Here is a 25,435-nt window from a genome sequence, read left to right as displayed (position 1 = left end):
TATACGCGATTCATTCAACAAATATTTTTTGACTAGTTCTCATGTGCTATGTGTTAGGCCCTGGAGATAAATATTGACCAGAAGACATCTAAATCCTAATGGAGCTTAGTTTCAGTGGGCGGAGAAAGACAACTAAAAAAGAAAAGAAAACAAAAAAGCCAAGTATGGGGTCAGCACTGTGACCCAACAGGCTAATCCTCTACCTTCAAGCACCAGCATCTCAAATAGGCACCAATTCATGTCCTGGATGATCCACTTCCTGTTCAGCTCCCTGCTTATGGCCTGAGAAAGCAGCGGAGGATGGCCCAAGTCCTTGGAGCCCTGCATCCATGTAAGAGACCCCAGAGGAGCTCCTGGCTACTAGCCTCAGATCAGTTCAGCTCTGGACGTTGTGGCCATTTGGGGAGTGAACCAGTGTATGAAAGATCTTTCCCTTTCTGTCACTCCTCCTCTCTGCAAAGTTGCCTTTCAAATAAAAAAAAAAATGTTTAAAACCCAAGTAAAGCAAATGATAGCTTATGTTTTCATATTGAGGTAAATAAAGCAGTGGAAGTGGTAAGAGAAGGTTAGATTTTGCATATATTTTGAAGATAGGGCCAAGAGACTTTTCTAATGCCTTGGGGATGGAATATGAGAATCAGAGAGTTGTCATGGATGATGCTAAGGCTGTGGTCAGAGATAAAGGAAGAGTGGAAGGCAGGACAAAGATAACAAGCAGGTATGATAGGTGGGCTGCAGGGGAGGTGATGTGTTTGGTTTTGATGCATTAACTTGGAGGAAACTATTTGGCCTTCAAGTGGAATTATCAAGTAGGTTGTTCAACATTCAATTCTGCCAAGTCCAAATTTAAGAGAGGACTTGGGGAGGTGGAAATGGAGGCTCCCATTTGGCAGCAATCAATGTACAGATAACAATGCTGGGAGTCTGGATGAGGTCATTTTCATGTGCAGTTGTTATCATGCCACCATCGTGTAGCTATGATTTTAATCTCCATGTTATATGGAGCAAAACTGAGATGGAGGGGGGCTCTAAATCAGTCATGCAGTGACTGTATGACTGTATAATTTTTGCATATCACCCTTGCGTAGGGGCCCTGCTAATCTCTACATCATTCCAATTTCATATATATGCTGCTGAAATGAGCACAAGATTTAGAATTTCATGATTGAAAACATGCTCATGCATTTATTTTCATCTATTTGAAATGGAAGAGACAGAAAATCTCTTCCACTTACTGGTTCATTCCCTGAATGCCTGCACCAGCCATGGCTGGGCCAAACTGAAACCAAGAGCCTGGAGCACCACTTGTGTTTCCCATGCAGGTGGCGGAGGACTAAACACTTGGACCATCTTCTGCTGCCTCCAAGAGTGCACATTGGGAAGCAGCTGCATCAAAAGCAGAGCAAAAAGGGACTTGAACTAGAACTCTGGCATGTCCAAGCAGTGGTTTAACTCACTCCTCAAACTTCAATTCTTACTCTAATTCTTCTGTGGCAATAATATGATCTGATTAAGAGCAAATTACTTCTCCAGGGTTTAGTTTCTTTATATGCAAAACTAAAGAGCAGTGTGCAGTGATGTTGCATCCAACCTGAGCCTCTCCCCAAGAAGTGCAGCCCAGACAACTCTGCTAAGCAGCAAAGTTTATTGAGGAGGCAGGTAACCAACCAGCTGGGGTCAGCTCTCCTTTCCTTCAGAGAGTGACTCTGAGGTGAGAGTTAGATGGGTTTTTATAAAGAGTGAGTTATACAGCCATGGGAACCAGGTGAGTTGGACAGCCACAGGAGGCTGCCATGGGGACAATGGGTGGACAATGGGTAGGCTATAGCAACCACAGGAGGCTGCCATGGGGACAATGGGTGGGCTTGAGCAGCCACAGGAGGCAGTCATAGGAACAATGAGTGAATAAATCATACAATATTGATTCCTGGTACCTAAGGGTGTTAACAGGGCATGTTAGCCTAGTGATCTGGCCCAAAAAGCAGGAAAACTGGCAAAGCATTTTATACAGAAGCATAAAGAGCAGGTTAGCAAATTATGCAGGCCTGAACCAAAGTGACTCCATTTTGTGACCGGATTTTACAGTGATTCCTAAAAGCAAGAGGTGTGGAGGGCGGGCTTCTGGCATCCTTGCCCAGTTGAAGGGTCATCTCTGCTTTCCTTTCACATTTCCATGTCAGGGCATTTTGTACACTGGATTTGCAGGAGTAGGGAGTGAGGGTGGGAGTAGGGAGCTATTACCATTAACTGCTTAACACAAGCTGGAAAAAGTTACTGCACTGCCAGGTCTCCACAACCCTCACCTGTTCCAATAATTCATTCAACCAGTAGCAACCAGTGTCTGCTCGGTTTGCCTATTCCCTGGGCTCTTCACTGACCATTCTGGCCCAATGTTGAGTGGAAGGAAGAAGAGGAAGGGGGTTATTCTCCTTTTATGATAAAAATGTCAGGAGATAAGTGAACATCTGCGTCCCTACTGGCCTGCATATCCATCCTAACTTACTCTCTTACACGCAATGACCAAGGGTTGTGCCACTCCTCGTGTTACCCAAGACCCAGGCTGCCTGTCCCCATCACTACCACCTGCACTTGTGAGTCACAGGAGCTTCCTCTCTGAAACTAGCAGCCAGCGCTAGGCACTTTCCTAGTACTCAGTTTATTACCTTCCACTCCCACTATCTAACATAAAAGGTTTCCTGTTTTGATTCCATGTTGCCAAATTGCTTCCCCAAAGTGGTGACCAAGCCTGTTTTACCACCCAATATCTTCTCCACACTTTCCAACACTTGGGATCACTGAGTCAGGTTCTGGGACACACTTGTTGGGTTGAAGAGCTTAGCCTGGCCTGGCTGCTCTATTTCGGATCTAGCTCCCTGGTAATATGCTTAGGAAAGAAGTAGAGAGTGGCTCAAGTGCTTGGGCCTCTGCACCCATGTGGGAGCCCTGAAGAAGCTCTTGACTCAGGCATGGGCCTCTCCTAGCTGTTCAGTGATCTGTGGAAGGAACAGTAGATGGAAAGTCTTTCTGTCTCTCCCTTTCTCTCTGACTCTTCTGATTCAATAAGGGTATGTGTGTACACAAGTGTACGCCAGTGTAACAGGCAGTTCACCAGACTGAATGTTCTTTGATCGTCTTTTCTGCTATGACCTTGGGCGTTGCAGATGCTTTCCAGCCTGTGGAAAGCTTGCTGCCAGCTCAGTGCTCTGTACCAGATGACTAACTTTCCCTCATCTGCAAGTCTGCAGCAGCTGGTCTGTACCAGGACACAGATGATGGAAAATTGATGCCTGACTGGATAGTATAAGCTAAGGAGAATATCTTCAGAAGGATTTAGCTAATCTTCATGAAGACAGCTCTGCATGAAGCATGAATCTCAAATCCCACTACTGTTAATATGATGCTGATCTTGTCAAATGAGAATATGGGTCCAAGTCTGTCAAATGCCACACCTTGGGGTTGTGATCAACAACATGACTCCAATCTTATTATAAAAATGGCTGTATGCCTACTAGATATCTAAAAGACCAGCAGTCTGTACATCTTTCTTTTTTTAAAAAAAATTATTATTTATTATTTAGTGGAAAGGCAGATTTAGAGAGAAAAGGAGATACAGAGAGAAAGATCTCCCATCCACTGATTTACTCCCCAAGTGTGTATGACGGCCAGAGCTGAGCCAATCCGAAGTCGGGATGCAGGAGCTTCTTCTGGGTCTCCCACATGAGTGCAGGGTCCCAAGGTTTTCCTAGGCCATTGTGCTGCCCACCCTGTGAATATTACTTTTTAGTTACGAGATGGGGCAGGCATTTGGCTTGGTGCTTATGACTCTGGTTAGGATACCCATCAATCAAGGTGCTGGGTTCCAGTCCTGGCTCTGCTTCCAGTCCCGCCTTCTCCCCATGCAGACCCTAGGAGACAAGTGATGTGTTAGCTGCTTAGATGCCTGCCATCCATGGGACTGAGTTCCTGGCTCCCTGCTTGGTTTGGCCCAGCCTTATCTCTTATGAGCATTTGGGGAGTGAACTAGCAAATGAGAGCTGTCTTTTGTTGTGTCTCTCATATACATACATTTTAGAAAGTTTAAAGAAAAACAAACTGTAGGCCACTTTTTGTGTCATGTCCCTGATCAATACCTGAAGATATGCAAAGTGACAGTCTTCATCCTGAAAGTGACATTTTTAATAATTCTGATATTGTGTAATGTGTCTAACTTATTATCCACACTACTAAGGTTTTTTGACATCATTGGTTAAACAGCATTGGTTCCACTGTGACATGGGAATGTGACAATTTTATAATGTGACTAACTGGTAGCCCAAGAGATACCCCAACTTTACTACAGCTTGGCTGGGGTTTTTAAAGTCTTCTTTTTCAGAATAGTAATTCTTTTTCAGATGTAGGCAAGAATTATGGCTTAAGGTAAGACACTGAAATACAAGACTATTTATATATCTTCCTCTAATAGTATTTTCCCTTATTTTGAGGAGAACTTCTGAAAATAATAATATTACTTCTGTTTTTGTGGGGGCTATAGGTTAGCTTCCAGTCTGTTTTAAAAACGCATACCTTAAAAAGTACAACTTATAGTGGAAGATTTAATCTTTGTAAGTTAGCTTAAATTTAAAACCGTCTATTTTCTGTTACAAAGCCATATTATAACAACCTGTGGTATAAGTTTTCCATTCCTTTGGTTTTTAGTACCTATATGTTACATAATTCTGATCGTGTATACATGCCAATATTTCAATATTTTAATTATAGCATCTAATGTTATAAATTTCTTTTTACATATTGATGAAAGGCATTTATGATTTCCAACAGTTACACCTAACACTGTGACAGGCGATTGCAATGCTGGCTTCCTCAATGTACACTATTTGAAGGCTTACAGTGTAAATTTTGAGAAATATTTTTGTGAATTAAGACAAGGTCCATTACCATGAAATCCTTATTTGTGCAAGAGAGACTGAAACATTGTAAACTCAGGAGAAAAATTCTTGCTATCTCCTCCTTGAACATCTGGGTCACGGAGCTGTCAGGGAACTTAGCAAAGCCACCACCTACAACCCAGGGAAGCCACTGAGAGGCTGAGTTTTCCCACCACCACTCTACTACCCAAGGATGGGCCAGACAGAACTGGAGTCATTGTAATTAGTCTACTCATTGCTGCTGCAACAAATTACTACAATTCTAGTGTCTTAGAACAAGTTTATTACCTTCCAGTTCTGGAGATGAGAAGTCCAAAATCAACTTCACTGGGCTGCTGTCATGGTGTCAGCCGGGCTGGTTCTGTGGGCAGGTGGAGCAGAGATCCTGTTCCTTGTCTTTGTTTTCCAGACCACCTGAATTCCTGGGATCATGATGCTTTCCTCCCATCATGCCATTTGCTTGCTTCTATAATAGCTTTCTCTACTTCCACCTTTTACTATGAAGAGCAATGCATCTGTAAGTTCCAGGATGGTGACATGGACCCCTTGGGAAGGTTTTTTGGAGCCTAGCACAGCTGTGAGCCCTGGAAGGCCAGAACTTGTGCTTTGGGACAGAAAGATATGATGAAACTAGAAAAGGGATCCCTTTCTAGTGAGTCAGGTTTACAGAGAACCTGTCCCAGGTCAGGTTCAGTACTAGCACAGCGGGGCTGTCATGACAAAATGCCACAGCCCGAGTGCCTTAAATAACCAATTGCTTCTCTGAGCTCATGGTGTCAAGTAGGTTGTTTCCTCCAAACCCTTTCCACCAGTTTTCTTGCCATGTGTGAACACAGCTTCCTCTCCATGCACACACTAGTGTCTCTAGTGAACCTTGATTTACTTTTTGATGCATCATCTCAGATTGGGGTCCACCCTGAAGTTCTAAGGCCCTGAAGGTTAGGACTTCAACAGAAGACTTTGTGGGGCATCATTCAGCCCTAACATGCCTGGACAGATGGCTGACAACAGCCCGGTTTGGAGGTTTGAAGGGATGAAAGTGGGGCTGAGGGCTCCTAGCTACAGTTAGAGGGGTGAATAACTGCCTGTACCAAAGGCCAAGGCCTTCCTCACTCTGCCAGCTGGCAGGACAGCTGTGATGATGGAGGATGACCTGTGGATGGTGAGGGGACCAGCCCAGAGGAAGGGAAGGGTGGGGCTTGACTTGGGGAAATGGCAAGGTGCGGCCTGATTGGGAAAACCTTTAGACCGGTGGGGCACTGGGCAGATTACTAAGGAAATCAGCAAGAGGAAGTCATATATTGTTGGTTGACCCTACCACACCTTTACCTCCTTCCCCTCCCACTATGTAACTACTGTGGTTTGTTGTTTCATGTTTCTCTCTACAAGCTCACAGCACCTGTCACACAGCAGATAAGGGCAAGGCCATCTCTGGTGGACAAGTTTCCCCTCACAGTTGTGCCCAGGTCACATGATGCCAACGTAAGAGGGAAGGTGGCAGCACTTTCCCCCGACCCTGTGGTTTGGAGGCTGAGATCACCTCCAGGAGTCTTCCTATCTGCATCTTCCCCTTTTATGCAACCTTGTGAGCCTTTCTACTGCGAGAAAAGTGGAGGAATAAAAAGATTGAGACAATTTAAATAAGTCTACACAGCCTTTTGGGAGAATCTGTGAATTTTATGTCCTCTTGTCCTTATTTATGATAACAGGAGCAGGATTTTCATGGGTCCTTCTTTTAACTCCCCACACCCTACAAAAAAGCCTCATCTGATTTACTTGAAAGGCAGTTAGAGTGAGGAGAGAGCCTCCATCTTCTGGCTCGCTCCCCAAGTGGCCATAACGGCCTGAGCTGAGCCAATCCAAAGCCAGCAGCCAGGAGCCTCCTCCACTTCCGTGTTGTGATTGCAGGGTCCCAACCACTTGCAACATCCTCTGCTGCTTTCTTAGGCCACAAGCAGAAAGCTGGATCAGAAGTGCAGCAGCGGGACCCAAACCGGCACTACATGAGGTGTTGGTGCTGGCAAACAGAGGATCCATCAGGTTGGCCCCAAATGACATTTTTAAAAAAGGAAATAAAATTGAAATATACTACATTCCGCCTCCTCCCACTGGGACCAGTGCTAAAGGAATAAGATTTAAAAAAAAAAAAAAAAAAACACTTAAACATATAGAGTGATATGAAGAGAATGGAAAGGAACATATTCCAATTCTGTCTACCTGGTGCAATATCAGAATTAGAGAAAACCAAAACCAATTCCATCTTCTGAAAAGCGGGGTACAATGTTCCTGCTACTTCTCTCAGACTGACTGCCACAGCAGAGCTAAGCTCCACCAACACCCTACATCTCAACCCTCTCAGCAGTTCAGGCCCTGCTGAACACACAGCCCAGATATTCTGCTTGCTTATTTACCAGCACCCACACTCCTACATGCTCCACTGGTTGCATTACCACTGTTGGCATGATTACATAGCTGAACACTGACTGCTGCCCAGTCTGAACAAGCGCTGTCTCTCCCATATCCTGTCCCTGAGAACTACTTAACCATCAAGCAAAACGCACTGTAAGGTTACACTGCTAAGTTCTGAAGAAAGAACAAGAAATAGCAGGACAGCATGGGCTGTGAAGCTTTACAAGAAAAGCCTCTTGGAGAAGATGACATCTAAGAAAAGCCAAAGTGACCAAAAAATGCAAAGGCCCTGGGGTGGGAAGCTGTCCAGTCAGTCTGAAGAGCAGTGAAGCAGCCAACGCTGTTCTAACAGGTGAGTGCCAACAGCTGTGAGATGAGGTTGATCACGCAGGGCCTAGCAGGTGACCTGGGAGACCTTGCGGGGTGCTGGATAAAGAAGTGACATGAGCTTACGTGAGTTTTAAGAGAATTACTCTGGCTGCTGAAAACATTCTCAGGGAGAGAAATGAAGAAATAGTTCACTCCATATGACACTGTCCTACCAATTATAATTGGATTAAGAAGGAAAAAAATATATAAATTACAATTGTCTAGAGATTTCCCCCAAATAAACGTCAGTTAGCAAAGGCAGGACATATGGGCACCGACAGGAAACATTTTCTTGCTTAAATTCCCATAAGACACAAAATACAGAATGCTCTCCCAAGTCACAGCTTTTGGCAGTAATGGTTATGATAAGGGATGATAAAGCCAAACTTACATAGCAGCTTTTATTTTTCTCTTCAAAAAATAAAAGTTCAGTTTTCTACATTCATTTAGGTGAGATACACATCTATTTTCTTTCTTTCTTTTTTTTTTTTTTTTTAAGATTTATTTATTTTTAGTAGAAAGGCAGAGAGAAGGAGAGACAGAAAGATCTTCTGTCCGCTGGTTTACTCCCTGAGTGGCCGCAACGGCCGGAGCTGAGCCGATCCAAAGCCAGGAGCCAACAGCTTCTTCCAGGTCTCCAACACATGTGCATCTGTTTTCTTCTAAAGTGCTAAAATGCATAACCTGGAACTTTAGTTGAGAATTACACTGGGCAGCAGAAGATACCAACTGAAATACTCAACGTCTGAGAGCCCAAAAAGTCCCCGGTTTCTGTGACACAGGAAGCAGTCTGCTAGCAAACGACTGGGTTCGCAGTGAGGTGACCGAGCTCCTAACTCCATCTTCCGGTTCCTGATTCTTGAAGATAGTTCAGTAGAGTGCTGGTGCAAGTCTCACTGTGGGGCAGCACGACCCAAGAACGTCCTGTAAAAAATCTGCCTTCACATTTTCCAGAGAAGCTTTAGTTGCTAATTTTCTATCCTATCATCTATATTGTTTTTTGTAGCCTGTGTCTTCTTTTCTTTCTGCAAGTTCCCAAGAACAATCCCTAGGAAAAGGATCAGTCCTACTGTCCGGTTGGAGGTAAATTTATCCCAACAGTCCTCAGGTCTGTGGATGTCTAGAGTGTGAATCTGTAAGAGAGGAACACATTGCTGCTTCAGGTCCGGGCGTGGACTTTGGGACATCACAAAGGAGCAGAGTACTACAATGGGGGAAGAAGCATTTTGTTGTACAAGTTTGACCAAGGGGAAACCCCTGATATATACCAAACTGATCTCCAGCCTAGAAACATCTCCCACATCATGATATTCACTAGCAATCACCCAAGCTGTGTCCCTGGGCTCCTTCTCAGCCTATGTACACAGTTCTCTTAATGTGGATGGACCTAACACCCACTTCCCTGCACTCCCCACCCTGCAGCCAGGACTCTCCTCTTCAGAGCAAAGCTCCTTCACTGGCAACAAGTCACATTGGGGCAGAACAACCTTCGGTGTCTGGTGCCCTGGAAGAAACTTCATGCACCTGGCAATGTGACCCCTCCTAGCTCATGAGCAAAATACCTGCAAGCACTGCCGAATCGCTTTCCCTGCCACGTGTACAGAAAGGGAGCCAGGGATCTGGATCTGCTGCTTGTGCCCCAGACTAAACAAACTCCCTTATACACTGTGGGGACATCATGGCCCATCAGGAAAGTCTCCTCCTCCTAGTTTGCATTTCTCTCTGCTCAAGGAGTCATCATTTATTTATGTGGCTATGGACTTAAAATCATCCTGACTTCCTTTCTCTTCCAGTATCAGAAGGCTGTGTCCACTTTAAAATACTGCATTAAGGACCAGACGAAGGAACACAAATGAACTTTAAAGCATAAAGTGGGATCCCAATATTGCTTGTATTTGTGACTGGCCTTAATGTTTGTTTCCTCTGCTGTCTTGATATTAACAGGGGTGGACAACCGGAGCAGCAGGTAAGCCGCTGCTTGGGGTGCCTGCATCCCAAATCAGAGTGCTGGAGTCCCCACTCCAGCTCTGGGTCTAATCTGGGATTCCTGCTAATGACCACTGGCAGGCTGCAGGTGAAGGCTCAGGGGCCCAACCACCCATGTGGCAGATGCAGACAGGTCCTAGCTTTTGGCTGCTGCAGACATTTCGGAAGTAAACTAGTATAAGATCTTCCCCTTTCAAATACATTTTTTAAAAATATCAGCACCTATTCATTCTTCACACCATAGAACAAACTGATGATGACAGCTCTCATGGAGCTGGGTTCCCATCCAATGGGGATTCCAGGAACTTCTAAAGAGGAGCAAAGCCACCAGATCTTGGTTTTTCACCTTCATCCACAAGAAAATAGTGTAGGGGTATGTATCCTGTGGCCCACTCTAGAGAACAGATTTCCCATCCCTCCATGGCTAGGTATTGGCAGGTCCTTCCCATGTTGTGAAGTAATTCGTAATCACAACATAGATCAGATAAATGCAGAATCAGTGACATCTTTTGATGCCATTCAGCAAAAACAACAGTGACATAAAAGTAGGGTCCATTTGTCAGTAATTAATTTGATTCAAATTGGATCGTGTTCATTCATTTCACAAGTCAAAACCGAAGGCTTTTAATGGAGGCTGGTGTGGGCAAGAGGCAGGGTGAGGTGATTTCCTGAAAGAACTGAGTCCCATTGTCTAGGCAGGATTTGGACATTCCACGTCTTAGTTAGCCCTGTTCTCTGTGCCAGTGAGACCCAAGCTGAAGGATGTGTTGTCTGCTAGCCATCACTAGAAACCCAGACTTAAGATAAAAGCTTTACCAATCTGTTTACAGAGTAACTCAACCCACAAGCTGCAGACACTGAACATTTCCCCACACATGTTATCAGAAGCAAATCCATGCAAATTCCAGGGGAGAGCCCAAGTCTGGCTGTCAGAGAGGACAAAGTTGGGCAAAGGGAGGAGGCAATTCCAGGTGGCACAAGCCAAGCAGCTGTTAGTTTTAAGCAGTCCTCTGCCTAACTGGCACAGGGGCATTTTCCTGGAATCATTTTTGTAGGGTGTCCCCAGGAAAATAAGCGGAAAGCAAAAGGTCAAACCTGGTGTGCCAGATGGGCCCCTACGGCGACCACAGCGGCGTAGTAGGGAGCGGTCTGATGGCAGTTCACGCCGGCCAGGCTCAGCGCCCCCAGCATGGCGACTCCGAAGCCACTGAGCCACTGCTTGGTGTTCTCCCGGAAGCGCAGTGCCGTGGACTTCAGGCCAAGCAGAGCATCATCTCGTTTGTCCTAACACCGGAAAACAAGGTTTTTGAGATTTCATTCACGTGGCATAAAACCCACGGGCCGTGTGGAAGCAGCTGCCTGCTGGAGACAGCCAGCTGTGTAACCCTGAGACACAGGGTGGCGCACACCAAGGGGCTGAGCAGATTGCACCCTCCTGCTCTACACTGCACTACACCTGCCAGGACTTTCAATTCTGCTTCTTCTACCTTAGGATGAACACTCAACCCCAGCTCTGCCTTCGGCTCTTCTCTGTCTCACTTCTTGTCCCTTTTAGTTTCAATCTCGCTAAAATCACAGGCACAGACAAATACTCACAGTAAACCTAGCCTAATCCTAACCCCCACTTAACTCCACTTCTAGTCTGATTTAGCTCTTGCCTTGCCCATCACAGTCTCACTTTATACAGAGCTGGACCTTGATGATGCACTACTGCCCAGGCTCCTCCCACCACCTGACTTGTCAACATTTCCGAATCCCATTGTCATGAGTGGATGTGGACATTTGAGGCTGCACACTGAACACCCTACTGACTCCAGATGGACAGCTACCTGCCAGCCAGCCTATCTCTTGGGACTCAAATAAAAACAATGAGTGTGGGATTAGCATCTGTTTTTCCTCTCATATGGCAATCCTTGCATCTCTGCAAACTATCTCTGTTTATGTAAATCACAAAGTGTCAATGGATAATGGCATTTTGCTGAAGAAATTAAACTATGTGGAAGACAGTTATATTAACTCCTGGTTTCAAATCTCACTATGCAAAGGATAAGTATCTCTTCCAAACCAAGTCAAGTTTCACTTTGGCAATTGGATCAGTTACAGTACTGCTTCTCCCTGATACCACAGACATGATTTAAGTGGACAGGTTAGTGGAAGAAAGCAGGTTGTAACTCAGCTGGAAGACATGAGATGTATTCTATTAGCAAATGCTTGGGAATACTAACTGTATTTTGGAAAAAATATTGAGAAAAAATGTTACAATACGCCCCTAAGATTACACAACAAAGCATTACACAACAAAGTGATATTACACAAACGAAAGTGGCAGCTATAATGATGGACGTAGTGATGAGGGTAATCCGGCAATCCTTCACACCGCAGATGTTTATCAAATGGTCACCTTGTGCACTCTGAATACAGAAACACAACTTTTATTTTTGTCAATTATGCTGCCATAAAGTGTGTGTGTAGGGGGGAGGGCACTAATAAATATCAAAGGAAAATTAAGCCCATGACCCAAGAAAAGCAAAACATATCCTAAAATGAAATGTATCAGAAAACACAGTATCAAAAGCTATAAAAATGGTTCACCCTTCAATTACTAGTCCCACTCCCAAAAATGTCCTGGGGAAGTTCATATTCACAAAGTATGCCTAGAAGAGTATTGCTTATTCTTTATAACTGTGAGAACTCTACAATAGCTTACATGGCCAAAACAGACAAATGATGCAATTTTACAAATTATATCAAATCAGTGGATGGCATTATGTAGCCCTAAAATGGTGATGGCAAGGAACTATAAGTGTGGCGAGATGGTCATCACCTCCACCAAGTCAACAAGTGTATGCCACAGTGATGAGAGGCACATGGGAGGACAGAGACGTTCAGTAGATTCTGGAAACTGCCTGGGTCTGTCACCCTCCCACCATGTGACACCAACAGGTCTGTCACCCAACACCATGTGACACCAACACGTCATCACATCTCCAGCACTTCCTCACCTGAGCACGGAAGACAAAAACACACCTTCCTTGTGGGTTGTTTTGGAGACTAAATCAGTATTTTGTTAAGCAGTCCAAAGTGTATAGTAAGTTAGAAATCTGAGTTAAGAAAAAGGGGTCCTTTTCTTACCTGATGGGCATAAATAGTGTCATATATTAAGGTCCACATAACTCCGGAGAAGTACAGAGGCAGGCAGACGGAAGGATCACAGGAGCCCTGCACAGCAGACCAGCCGAGTAGTGCCCCCCAGTTAAAAGTCAGCCCTGAAGTTGGGAAACACAAGAAGGGAGACACTGCAGTGCGACTGAGAGTTCCACAGTGAAGACAGGAGTGCTGGAGTGTGTGAAGGGCCTGCGGTGTTTCAGACTGTTTCTTTAGCGGTTCCAGTCCAGGAAAGAGGGCAGGCTCAGGGAGACTAAGCCACAGCTCAGGCAGCAGGGCTCGCAGGGACAGCCACCAGCACAACACTGGCACCGTGCTGAGTGGCTGCAGGGCAGAATGTAGACCAATGCTCCCAGACCTCGGCTCACCTGTCTGAGCTCCGGCCTGGACATCATGTGCCAGCCAGGCTCAGCGTGCACCAATGCCTCTCCCAGCAATCCTGCTCTCTCCTTTCCTATTTCTACTCTACACCTTGCCATTGTGGTCCTTGGGTACTCATATTTTCCACTGGACAACGACCTCCTGTCATCTCCTTCCCTGTGTTCCTTAAAAGTGGTGGTTGTACATCTGGTATTTTTATTCCCCAAGAATAAAAGTTCAAAGTCAAAGTAGAGTTTCAATAAATATTTGACATAAATACAGCAGTTTCTCATTAGTTTGTAGCTAGGAAATGCTCATGCTTCTTTTCCAAAAATTCCCCAGGTCAGCTGAGGATATATAATCTTCCATCATTTTCCCAATTATGCAAAGAAAGAATATTCAATGAGGGTCTTAGAAGAAAAGCTAAGACTCCACCACAGGTTTCTCACAACAAAGGTTTGTCTATTTACTGGAAAAGTGGTTCAGGGAACTAGAATCAGTCCAGGAATATTCTAGGAACAGACCAGAATAGCTCAGGAGTAGGCAGGCTTGGCAATGGGCTGTGACGTACCCACCTACCCGTTTTCCTCTTTCGCACCTGCACTGCTTCTGGTGGTAAGATACATGCTGAATATCACCTCCACCAAGTGGTGGGATAAAGGGCAAGGACCACCCTTTAGTCATTTACAGCTCCTCATGGGGATGGATGCATGGGAGGCCCACAGTGCTTTGCTGTTGAGTAAGTGCTGCTGAAAGGTGTGCCACCACAGAGCACTCTGGAGGCCCTGTTATGGAGAAGGTGTCTCCTCCCTCAGAGCTGCCTCTGCCATCACACAATTTTAACTCCACTCTGAGACCATCCAGTGCTTCCTACATTACCCCCCAAATCTCCAGGATACCTGTCCCCTTTACCTGACACCTCAATTTTTTTTAACAAGTATGTCAGAAAGTACTGAAGTGTTATGACAATCTTAATAAAAATGCACAATTTCTCAGCTAATAAAAATGGCTCACTGCCCACCTTCAGAAAAGGAAAACACCTGTTCTTGGTTGGAAAACTCTCCTAACTAACTTGACGTCAGCACTTCATCCCTGCCACTGTAATCACACTCCATAAATAAATCTGAGAGTCTCAAAAGGAACACTGAAAAGTTACTTTCAGCTCACCCAAGGCTAACTGAGGCCAGTAGGTAATCCTTTTCATCAGTGGGTAGGTGACGACAAGAAGCAAGGATGCTGCTCCCAGAGCTATACTGCAAACAAGAAAAACCATGAAGATTTAGTCACCATCGGTGAGAAATCGTTCACTACTTTAAGACAGTAACATTTATACTCCTACAGCAATTTAAAAAAATTTATCAACAATGTTTGCTGTGTAAAATTTTCTTCCTAGATGCTCACTTTCTTTATCATGAAGCAGGATTAGAAAAATATTTTGAGTGTTACAGAAAATCAAAGTAACAGCTACCAGCACCACATACAGTACTTCCAGGTTTTAGGCAAATGCCGTGTATTTGCTAACTCACTGTAATCTTTGTAACAGCCCCGAGATGCAGGCAGTTTTATCCTTCTCTCTCTCTTTTTTAAAAATAGATGAGGAAACTGAAGCACCAAGAGATGAAGCAACTTGCCAACAGCCACAGAGTGGATCTGGAGCTGAGTTCCCAACTGAAGGCAATCTGGCTCCAGGATGCCGCCTGTTACTCCCCATCAGCTACAGCCTTCCTAAACTGGGCCAGCAGGAGGGTGTCTGCGGGACTAAGACACCCCAACAGAGAACTCAGAGAGCCCTCCCTACACGGACCCCACGGCGACTAGAAAAGGGAAGCACCTACAAAATGTGACAATCAGAGATATTCTTAAGGTGCCTCTAGGTTCACCTAACTCTAGCCTAGGCGAATGAACCTCCCAAAGGGTTTTCTGCAACTTACTGCTCGGTATCAGGACTAGGCAAGCAAGGACATCTCTAGAAAGTCATACTTATTTGCTGCAGTCCCATCTCTGTTTTCCTCTCCTCACTGAAACATTTTGGGCACACTTATCTGAAGCACAGAGGTTTAATTCTGTCTCAGAGGCACACAGATGAGTCCTCACACTTTTGTCTTTTGCCACTGGACCTGGGGACAGACAGTTTTTCTTGTAAAATGAATAGTCATTTTGACTTTCATCACCTTCAGAGACTACTGTCAACACACACACACACACACACACACACACACACACACACACACACACACACACACAGCCTTGTTCTTCCCCACATGCACATACCTAGGAGACCTCTGCAAGGGCTGTGCCCTGCAGGGAATGCACAAACACTGAAGGTGGCCCTGACTAAGTTAAATGTTAGTGTCTTAATTCCTGTGGCTGAAACCATTTGCCAAGCAGGTTTTACAAGGCATGCTGACTTTCTTACACTTGCTAACTTACAAATGCTCAGCAGTTAGCCATTGAATGATATTGTCATACAGAAATTAGATTTCAATATTTTGCTTTATTTCTACTTTCTCCATTTCGAGGGAGAAATTTTATATACAACACATTTACTATACCTGTAGTAATTTAGACATAGAAGAACACCCAGTGCCAAGCTCAGCTGTCCCCCGAGGAAAACAAAGGACTGGAAAGTTGAAATGTCTCCAGCGGCTATGGGGCGATTTGCTGTTCTTGTAACCTTAACACAGAAAGCAGACACCTTAGCCTCATGGAACAGCTTAATCTTGGTCTCAACATTCAATCAAGGCTGATCCATAGTAGGCATTAAGGCAGAAACACGAATAATGAATAAAATCAACATGTGAAGTACTGCCAAGAATCAAAACTGCATATTTAGAATAGCTTTGAAAAGAACAAAATTTCTACCTCTTAATTCTTTCTTGGAATTTCCCATTGCCCATCATCAAATAAATAAAACAAAACCTTCCTTATCTAGCTTTGTAACAGCTCCGCTTACCAAGCATGTGCTCAACTTTGAAAGTGCAATAATGGGAATTTCCGGAGGGAGGAAATTGCAGTGGTGTTGGGTAGGCACATGAATGCTCTGGGCATGGCCAAGCACTACCATCAGAAACCAGATGTGAGGAGAGAAGGAGGGAGGTTGGAAAGATTCCTTATGGGTGAATCTGTAATATTATATCAGTTGCACACAAATGCAAAGGGCAAATTACTGTAAGAATGAGGATTAAAGAGGCTGTGGATATGATTCTGCTAAATTCAACCACAAATAAGGAACTTAAGCAACACTATCAACACTGCAGGATCTGGGGTAAAAGCCTAGTATTTGAATCTCATTCTGCCACTTAGCGGCTGTGTGAATTTTGGCAAATTACTTAACCTCTCTTGGCTCTAGGTAGTTACCCATTGGAAGATAAACAAGAAGGAGAGGTACTAATAGCACTTATTAAAGGATTAAATGCATGGGCTGAGGCATGCAAGTCTGCAATGTTGGCATTAATTTAATATGTTTCTGTATGATCTATAAGAATTGTTGGTAAGCCATAACCTGTGGGTCAAATCCACAGACTACTGTTTGTTTTTATTTATTACAATATTCTTAATCTAATGCTTATCCCATATCACATGAACAAATTACCTGAATGAATATGTGGTAAGCATTGTAACTTGGCTAAGATTTTAAAATGCATCTTGTAAAAGAAATGAACCTGACACTCTGAAATTCAAGTTAGCAAAACTACTTCATCTGCTTTAAAACATTCATCTAGTGCCTTATTCTGTGTCAGTTAAAAAAAAAAAAAAGGCTCTTCTAATCAGAGAAAAGAGGCGAGGCATGAGAAAGATGCAAGACATTCAAGTACATATTTTTTATCCAAGGGAGGAAAAAAAATCACTGTCTCACTCCCCAAACGGCAGCCATGGCAAAGCTGAGCCAGTATGAAGCCAGGAGCCAGGAGACTTTTTCATGTATCCCACACAGGTGCAAAGGCCCAAGGATTTGAGCCATCCTCTGCTGCTTTCCCAGATCATAAGCAGGGAGCAGCTGGCGCATGAACTAGCACTCAGCATATGGGATGCTGACACCATAGGTGGAGGATTAGCGTACTGTGCCACTGCACCAGCCCTGGATATATTACTTTTTTTTTAATTGAAGTTTTCCCTTTTGAGGATAGTAACACGTTTATATGCAGCTCTAGCATTCCAGACCACAATGGGGTAGGCTTTGTAAGCAAATGAGAGAGAAGCTCCAAGGCTCCAAGCTTCAAGAAATGACAGGGAGAGGGTGACACTGAGTGCCCAGGGCACACTGCATATCCACTAAAAATCCCACTGTCCTAAGTACAGACACAATTATTAAGTGAGAAACAGAACTAATTTTCTGAATGTTGAAGGAAATGGAAATGCTAACTATCCTGTTTTGATAAGCACACAGTGAATACATGTGTTGTATTATCACGCCACATTCCACAAATATGTATGATTAAAACAATCAGTACTGCCTTTCCAATAAAAAATAAACAAATCCTAAAGAAAAAGAAGAAGGTGGCATGATGGCACAGTGGCTAAATCCTCCTCTTGCAGATGTTAAGATCCCATATAGGTGCTGGTTCATGTCACTCTTCCCATCCATTGCTTGTGGCCTGGGAAAGCAGTCAAGGATGGCCCAAAGCCTTGACCCTGCACCCACATGGGAGACCTAGAAAAGGTTCCTGGCTTCAGATCAGCTCAGCTCCTGCTGCTGAGACCACTTGTGGAGTGAACATCGTTGACTGCCACATGCCAGCCAACATAAAAGCTATGGCTTGGGGCCTGTCTGGCAGGGTTAGATCCCAGTACCTGAGTGTCAGAACAGGGGATGGGTCACATTAGGCAGGGTCATGACACTAACCAGCACACGAGAGAATCAGGTCTGGGGATAGATTCTGCAGGGCAATAGGTGGGCACAACCCTATGGAAATACAAGTCACACTGGTTAGCTTAAGAGTTGGGGTGGGGATGGTGTGAGCTAGGGGAAACCATGGAACCCATCAACACTCACAGGTGCTGGGACTGAAAACAGGCTGGACAGATCCAAGCTGCTGCACCCACACGTGCATCCTAAAACAGGGTGTGAAGCAGGCTGGGCCGCAATGTCCTCCAGCTCATACAAAGGCCAAGATGGAGTGGCAGGCTATGCCGGGCAAGGGCCTAGCACCTGCTGGAGCATGTGAGATCTGGGTCAGGGAGTGGGCCAAGTGGGGGAACCTGGGAAACTCCCCTATTGGGGTCATAGCTCCCACTGGTGAGCACGTGTTCCAGGCCTGGGTGTTGGGCAGCCTGGGCAGGGTAACTCCAACTGTTGGCTAATGTGTGGGGTGGTTTTGGAGGGGGCTGACCAGGCAGGGCCAAGCCAACCTTACTTCACCAGCAAGAGCAGAAACCAGGCTGGAGCACAGGTCAAGCTCAGCTAGGCTGTCACACCTACCAGGTTGCATGAGCCTGGGATGGGAGCAGACAGAGCAGGGCCAGGTTCCAGCACCTACCAGCAAGTGGTGGGACTTGGGGTAGGCTGGGTCAGGCCAGGCTACAGCATCCAAAGGCAAAGGTCATGACAGGTGAGGGACTAGGCCAAGCTGGGTCAGAGCAACCACTGCCATGTGCAAGATCTATAGCTGGGAACAGACCTGGTTGGGGAGCTAAGGGGATGCCCTGGCTGGGTTGTGGTTCCCACTGGTAAGCACGGGCTGGAATGGGAGCTGTGTTCTGGTCTGGACATGGCTGCAGTGTACCTTGGCACAAGTGTGGACTGGGGCTGAGTGCCCCACACTGGGCTAGACCCCAGCACTTGCTGGTGCTTGTGAGAACCAGGGTAGGCATAAGACGGACTAGGCTAGATTTTTACCCCTGCTGGGTTTGGATCAGGCTAGACTGGGCTATAACACCCAACAATAATAATTAGAATGGGTTGAAGGCCAGTCAGGAAAGGCCATTGTTCCTGCTAGGTCAGGAGGTGGACTGAGTAGGGCTGGCCCATGGACCCACCAATGTGTGTGAGATCTGGCATTGGGAGAGGTTCTGATGGAGGAGCCTGGGAAACTTCTCTGTCAGGACACAGTCCATGCAGGTAAGTGCAAGAACCATGATAGGGAGCAGCCCAGACCAGGCCAGGGAACAGTACCCATCGTATACATTTGGCATAGGTTGGGGGCAAACCAGGCTGAACCAGTTCATATCACCCACTGGGGAATCTGAGCACCAGAACAGAGTGTGAGTTGGGCCGGGTTTGGTCACAACACACACCAGTACACATGAGGGCTTGGACTGGGTGTGGCTGGGCTGGGCTAGGCTGTAGCCCCCACCAACCTGAGCTGGAATTGGGGGTGGGCTGGGCCAGGCTAGGCTACAGCACCCACTGGCAAAAGCTGAGGTGAGGCAGGCCATGCCAGACTGAGCTACGGCACCCAACCAGCACATACAAAACCTGTGGCGGGCGGGGGGGTGGCAGAGCTGGTAGGGGGATGTGGAGTGCTCCCCTGCTGGATCACTACTCCCATTGGAGAACATGAGTTAAATGGGGGCAAACCAGACCCAGCAGAGCTACAACACCTGCTGGCCTCATATGAACTGGACCAGGAAAAACCAGGCTTGGTAGACTGTTCCTACTGATGCAATCATAACTCGGAGTGGGTGAGGGTTGGTTGGGCTCTGCTGCAGCATCAGCTAACAGATGCTGCCATGGGGGCTAATTCTGTCAAGTCGAACTGCAGAACCATTTAGAGAATGCATGATTTGGGAGTAGGAATGGGTCCAAGACTTCAAGGGTTCAGGACAGATTTTCCACTTTCACACCTGTAGGCTCTATGACCTTTGATATTGCACATTCTCACTTCACTTGGTAAAAGAAGTGCAGCCTTTGTACCCCTGTGGCCACTCCTGTGCTGTGAAAGGCAGGACACTGCATGAGCAACACCAGCTGTGCAACCAGCACCAACAACTCCTGCACTAGAATCCCATGAGGATATTCAGCCATCTTATTGCCTGGTATGAGATTAAAAAGTGATGCCCCCATGTATTCTGCAGAGCTGGGAAAAGGTTCTCTGTTCCTTTCCAGGACAAAATTACCTTTTTATCGTAGTCCTGGTCCCACATGTCATTTATGGTACAGCCTGCTCCACGCATCAGAACAGCTCCAGCGCCAAAGAGGGATAATAGGTACCAATCTGGAAAACAACCTGGTTCTGCTGCCAGACCAATGCTCCATGTGCACGGCAGATACAGCAACCAGGTGCCTGAGCAGAAACAGGGAGACCAAAGGAAAGCACAACTGAATTGGTTTACTGTTACCATTTGTCTCAACACCAGAACTCAAAAAAGTAGGCACCAGTATTAGCAGAGTCAAAAACACACGCTAAAACTGAACTATCTTCCTAACATGCAAAGGGATCAATAGTCCAATCACATACACAATAAAAGTTCACAGAAAAAATACCAATGACTCAATACATATGAAGAGACACACTTTGAGAAACACAGTTGAAAATAACACTGATACCGCAGTTTCTTAAGATTTTCCCATAAACTAGATCTGCTAAAAGCAAAGAGATTGGCAGATAAGAACTTAACAAGTAAGTCTACTTTGTAAGGAGTGACCTGAACAGTGACCCTGAGACCAACTCCACCATCCTGGAATCAGTGTCAGGGCTCTTGAATGTCTTGAATACCCGTTTATCCAGAATGATCACAAATCCCCTAGGTCTTGGCCCCCTCAAGGCCCATTTATCTAAGCAAGTTTAGGGACCTTCAGGTTTAAGCTGTGCACACCACCAATGCCTGAGGCATTTATCACTGGTGTCCACTTACAACTGCATCTGCCAATCCTTGACCTTGCATCCCCCATACCCACCTCAAGGCTATTAAGATGTCCCTACCCTTTGTTCTCGCTCTCCTCCTTGTGCTATCTCTCTCTACTTTGCTCTTCTGTCTCTCTCTCTCTCTGCTCCATTGCTACTTCCCCCACTGAAATAAAGACCTCCTTGAGTGACTTACTGCGTCTGGCTTTTGGGTTTGTGGCAATAAAAGCAAACATAATTTCCAAAGAAAATTTTCCAACTCATGTTTGGAAATGGTGCTTATTAGAAAAATTCTGGGGTTTCTTTACCATCTAGAGATCAAAGAAAAAAGAGGTTCAGGGCCAAAGAAAGATTATCTTCAACATCAACAAAAGTCACAGACGACTGTGAATAAGCCTCATGAAGTGCAAACTTTATTCACTGCAAGTCTTTATCACAGATTCTGTCAGTTCTGTGCTAACTGGGAATATGCTGCTGACCAATGGACAGACGGAGCTGGCTTCTACCTTCCTGCAGCTTACAAGCAAGACATGCCATTAATGCAGCAATAACCAGGAAGGACCAACTCCCCAATAGGGTAGGCATGCAGTCCTACCAAGGTCTGTTAACTGGAAGAGGGTGAAAGTCATCAAGGCTTTCCAAGGAGGGCTAAGCACATGTCAGAAAAGCAAGAGGCCTGGGGCTTTCATTTTGAGAAATGACCAGTCCCACCCCCAAGTAAGGGTCCTGGACAGACTCCAAGTCAGTGAGTGCCACCTGAAGCCCAACAAGAAGAGTTGACATTGATTTACTGTACACTTAGGGCAGACCAGGCCACGTTCCAAACGCTCTAGGTTAGTGTGCACAAATTCATTAAGACCTGAATAGCATGCTTATAAAGCAGATACTATCAACAATTCTTTCTTATAGATAAAGAGGTTACTTAATACCTATTAGGCTTAACTACTTCCTTGACCCTGGAGCTACCAGTTCCAGCACACAGCGAGGCGATCCTGTCTTTCTAGGCTAGGAAACAAAGATCATGTCTGCATTCTTGTCCTGTGCAATTAGAACTGAAGGTTCCATTAAAAAAAAGAAAGAAATCCCAGTGAGAAAGAGGTGTAACCACAGTGTTTGGCTCAAGTCTGTAAAAGTACTGCTCTTATTTGCTAATAGCTACAGAGCTCCCACACAGATGCAGAGGTCTCCTACACAGCAGATGCTGAAGAACAACCCCAGGCAAAATGGCATGAGGAGAGAGAAGTTGATTCTGGTGCCAAAAATATCAAACATCAAATGCATACACGTAACCTAAGGTTTCTAATGTCTCAATTTCAATCGTAAAGGAGGGAAACCAACACCTATTCCCATTGTTCTGATGGTACTCTCAGTGAGGGCTACGATGATGACACAGCTCCTACTGTGCGCCAGAGGCTTTAATGGGACACTCTGAATTCACACCACAGTCCCATTTGACAAAGATGGAAACTGAAGTACAGAGGCACTAACTTGCCTAAGGCCACACGGCTATAAAGTGGCCAGGGTGGATAACTCTATCCAGGCCCTAAGTCCAGGGTAGCACTTCCTATACCTGAATCTCTATCTCCACCGACGTTCTTTCGCCCCTTCTGATTTCTCATAACATTTCTTTTTCTGACTTCCCTCAGACTGCTTCCTTATGCTTCTTCTAGGTAGAAAGATGAAAAACCATGTGTCTGGCCTCTTGGTAGTGCCTGGGTTCAACTTCCAGCTCTGGTTTCTGATTCCAGCTTCCTGCAAATGTCAAACTTGGGGAGACAGCAATGTTGACTCAAGTATCTGAGGTCACTGCCACCCACGTGGGAGAGCTAGCCTGACGTTCTAGCATCTAAGGAGTGAAAATGTACAATGAGAGCTTTCTTTTCCAAAAAAAAAAAAGCAAACGTATGATGCAGAGGTGGCATGGAGAAGAGAGCCAGGTCAGAGAAAGAAATGAGTATTGTAGAAAAGGAAGAACTCTGGGAAATGAACTAAAATGAGTGAGTTCAGAGAGGTGACAGGCAGAGAAAGAGTTGTGGCAATTGGGTTGTGATTCATTCACCAGCTAGATTACGGTTATGACAATTCAATTGCCCAGGGAGGTAGTCAAAGAATTAGGCTTGCAATTTTGTGGAAAGAGCGCCACCTGCTGCAGTTTCCTGGGTTCAAGGTCGCTGAATGAACCCTCTGAAACAAGCAATGCTTTCTCAAAGAAACCTCCTAACCTTAGTATGAAGGTAACAAGACATAAAGATGAGACAATGAATATAAAACTGTCCCCACAAAAGACTGAAATAAATATCAAATTTTGAATTCTACTGCTGTCAGTTGCTGAATGTGGTAGGGTCCCCAAAATATGTTGAAAGAATTCTAACACACTATTGTTCTCTGAAAAACCCTGCAGTCATCATCTTACACAGGCTGGTATTTTTAACCAACCAAATAGCTTCAGACACAACTTGCTCCAATACCTGCTTCTGAAGTGACACCGGCTAACACTGAGCAATTATTATCCATGGCAAGCATTATTCTAAACACTTCACATGAATGGATTTTCATGACCCCCTTACAAAGGCCTGCTTTAACAGTATTTCCGTTTTACACACCACAAACGAAGGACCAGAGAGGTAAAGTAATTTAACTAAGGGATCTCCTACGAGTGACTCCAGGAACTGACTGCAAGAACCTGCCGCCTTCTGTCGCATGGCGAGATGCCCCTGCAATTGTCGCGGGAAGCTGATGCTTGCTGGATGACTCTTCCCAAAAGGCAGTTCTGCGATGCAAACCCCAAGTATGGAAATTACAGGCGCTGAACCTGCTGCGCCCTCACCAGCCACATCCCTGCAGGTGACACACAAGACCTTGGGACTTAGCATCCCAGCACTCACCGATGGGCTTGTCCAACCGCATGAGGCGCAGGTACGGCTGCAGAGGGCGGGGCGCCAAGTTCACCACCGCCGAGGCCGACAGGCTGAGGGGGCGCCCACCGGCCTCGGGCCGGGCTGCCGGCTGCCGGTCTGTAGCGCGGGGCGCCAGGGCCAGTGGGCGGCCGCAGGAGAAGCCCCGCAGCCATCCCCGCGGCCCGGCCAGCACACCCCGCGCCAGCCCCGCGCCCCGCCAGCCCAGCATGGCGCTCCAGAGGGCGCGGCCCCCACCCGTCACCTTGCGGTGACGTCATCGCCCAGCGTCGCCTTGCGCGCGGGCATGCGCAGTGGCGTCAGTGGCGGGGGTGGGGCCAAACCTAGGTATGGGCAGAATTACTTGTCTAATAATCATTGTTGGCCGCGCTGGGCTCAGGCCCTTTGCCCTTGTAATGCCATCGAACTCCTTCCCCGAGGGAACCCCGGCAAGTCACCAGAACGCGTTTCAGTGTATGTATGTGTTCTGCGACATCTTAATGTCTTCCAAATACTTCCCCAGTTACCTGCCCGGCCGCGTCGGGTGTAAGCAGGCAGAGGGCGCCCTCGTCTGTCCCAAACCTCAAAAGGATGGAGGATCAGTTTGGGCTCAAATCCACCTACTTGACATTGACCGTATTCTACTTTTCCAAATGTTGCCTTCTCACTGTTTCTACAACCCTTGTCCCGGAGGTAGCAGGGGCGTGGAGTGCCAAATTCAGGAGGCTCTTCTATGCCTGGAAGCTATCTATTTCCATGGCCTGTTAGCTTGCCTTAAGTCTCCACCTGTTGGTCTAAAATGCAGGCGGCATTATGAAGCCTTCCACGTTAGAGACAAAGATAATAAAGCTATTTTTTTTAACAAGGCTTGAAGTATACTATATTCAAATGTAGTAATTATATGTTATAAATAAATCCTGTTGGAAGATGTTGGCATTTGTTTTTAGAATCAGTATCGCTCGCAGTTTTTATTTATTTACAGATAAGGACTGTCCATAAATTTGAACACAGACAGGAGCCCAACTGGCATACAAAAGGAGGTATCAACATTTATTGTGCTCATACTTGGGGCGGTTCTCCTTTTGTGCTGAGTAAGTCCATGCTTTCTTAGATAGGTGGCCACTGCCCATTCCAGTCCTAGACAGAGTCTTAGGATCCGGCATATAGTAGTGGTTTTGAGTCTGGCTGGATTTACTTTGTTCGGCACAGCGGCAAAGGGAGAACACTCGTGCATGGCGCATGTCTGGAGAAAACGACATGCCAGCTTCCATGACGCCTGCCTCAGTGGGGTCACACAGGACAGAAGTGAATTCCTCCAGCTACGAGGGCATAATTTCACTAGTAGGGCAGCTCATCAGTGACTCAGGGACCAGATTGGAGCTTTTTGTTTGTTTTGTCTTTGTTTTTATATTTTGAATCAGTTGTTGGCCACATAAACATTCTTTGTGTGGCATATACCACAGTTCCAGGTTCCCGGAAGGAAAGAAGGTGCTCACCATTCACCAAATTGTTTGTAAAAACAGTTTAGGTGGTACACTTAAAT

At 45.8% G+C, this 25,435-nt stretch overlaps 1 protein-coding gene and 1 non-coding gene across 2 annotated transcripts; both read right to left on the bottom strand.

Moving 5' to 3' along the window:
- Positions 1–1,043: 1,043 nt before the first annotated feature.
- Positions 1,044–1,146, bottom strand: LOC121166329. The gene has a single exon (XR_005885394.1). It is a non-coding gene; the product is annotated as a U6 spliceosomal RNA (small nuclear RNA).
- A 6,716-nt stretch (positions 1,147–7,862) lies between these two features.
- LOC121166318 (4-hydroxybenzoate polyprenyltransferase, mitochondrial-like) lies at positions 7,863–24,124 on the bottom strand. Its single transcript, XM_040995457.1, has 7 exons — positions 23,884–24,124; positions 20,271–20,437; positions 15,767–15,888; positions 14,382–14,467; positions 12,822–12,955; positions 10,785–10,973; positions 7,863–8,836 (listed from the first exon to the last, which is right to left on the bottom strand). Exons 1-7 carry the CDS (start codon positions 24,122–24,124, stop codon positions 8,672–8,674), a joined length of 1,104 nt encoding a protein of 367 aa, XP_040851391.1. The 3' UTR covers positions 7,863–8,671.
- Between the last annotated feature and the right edge of the window lie 1,311 nt (positions 24,125–25,435).

The sequence above is a fragment of the Ochotona curzoniae genome, unplaced genomic scaffold (genome assembly GCF_017591425.1).
Source record: "Ochotona curzoniae isolate NIBS_2020 unplaced genomic scaffold, NIBS_Ocur_1.0 patch124, whole genome shotgun sequence".
NCBI classification, from domain to species: domain Eukaryota; kingdom Metazoa; phylum Chordata; class Mammalia; order Lagomorpha; family Ochotonidae; genus Ochotona; species Ochotona curzoniae.
This window is presented reverse-complemented; position numbering and strand designations above follow the sequence as displayed.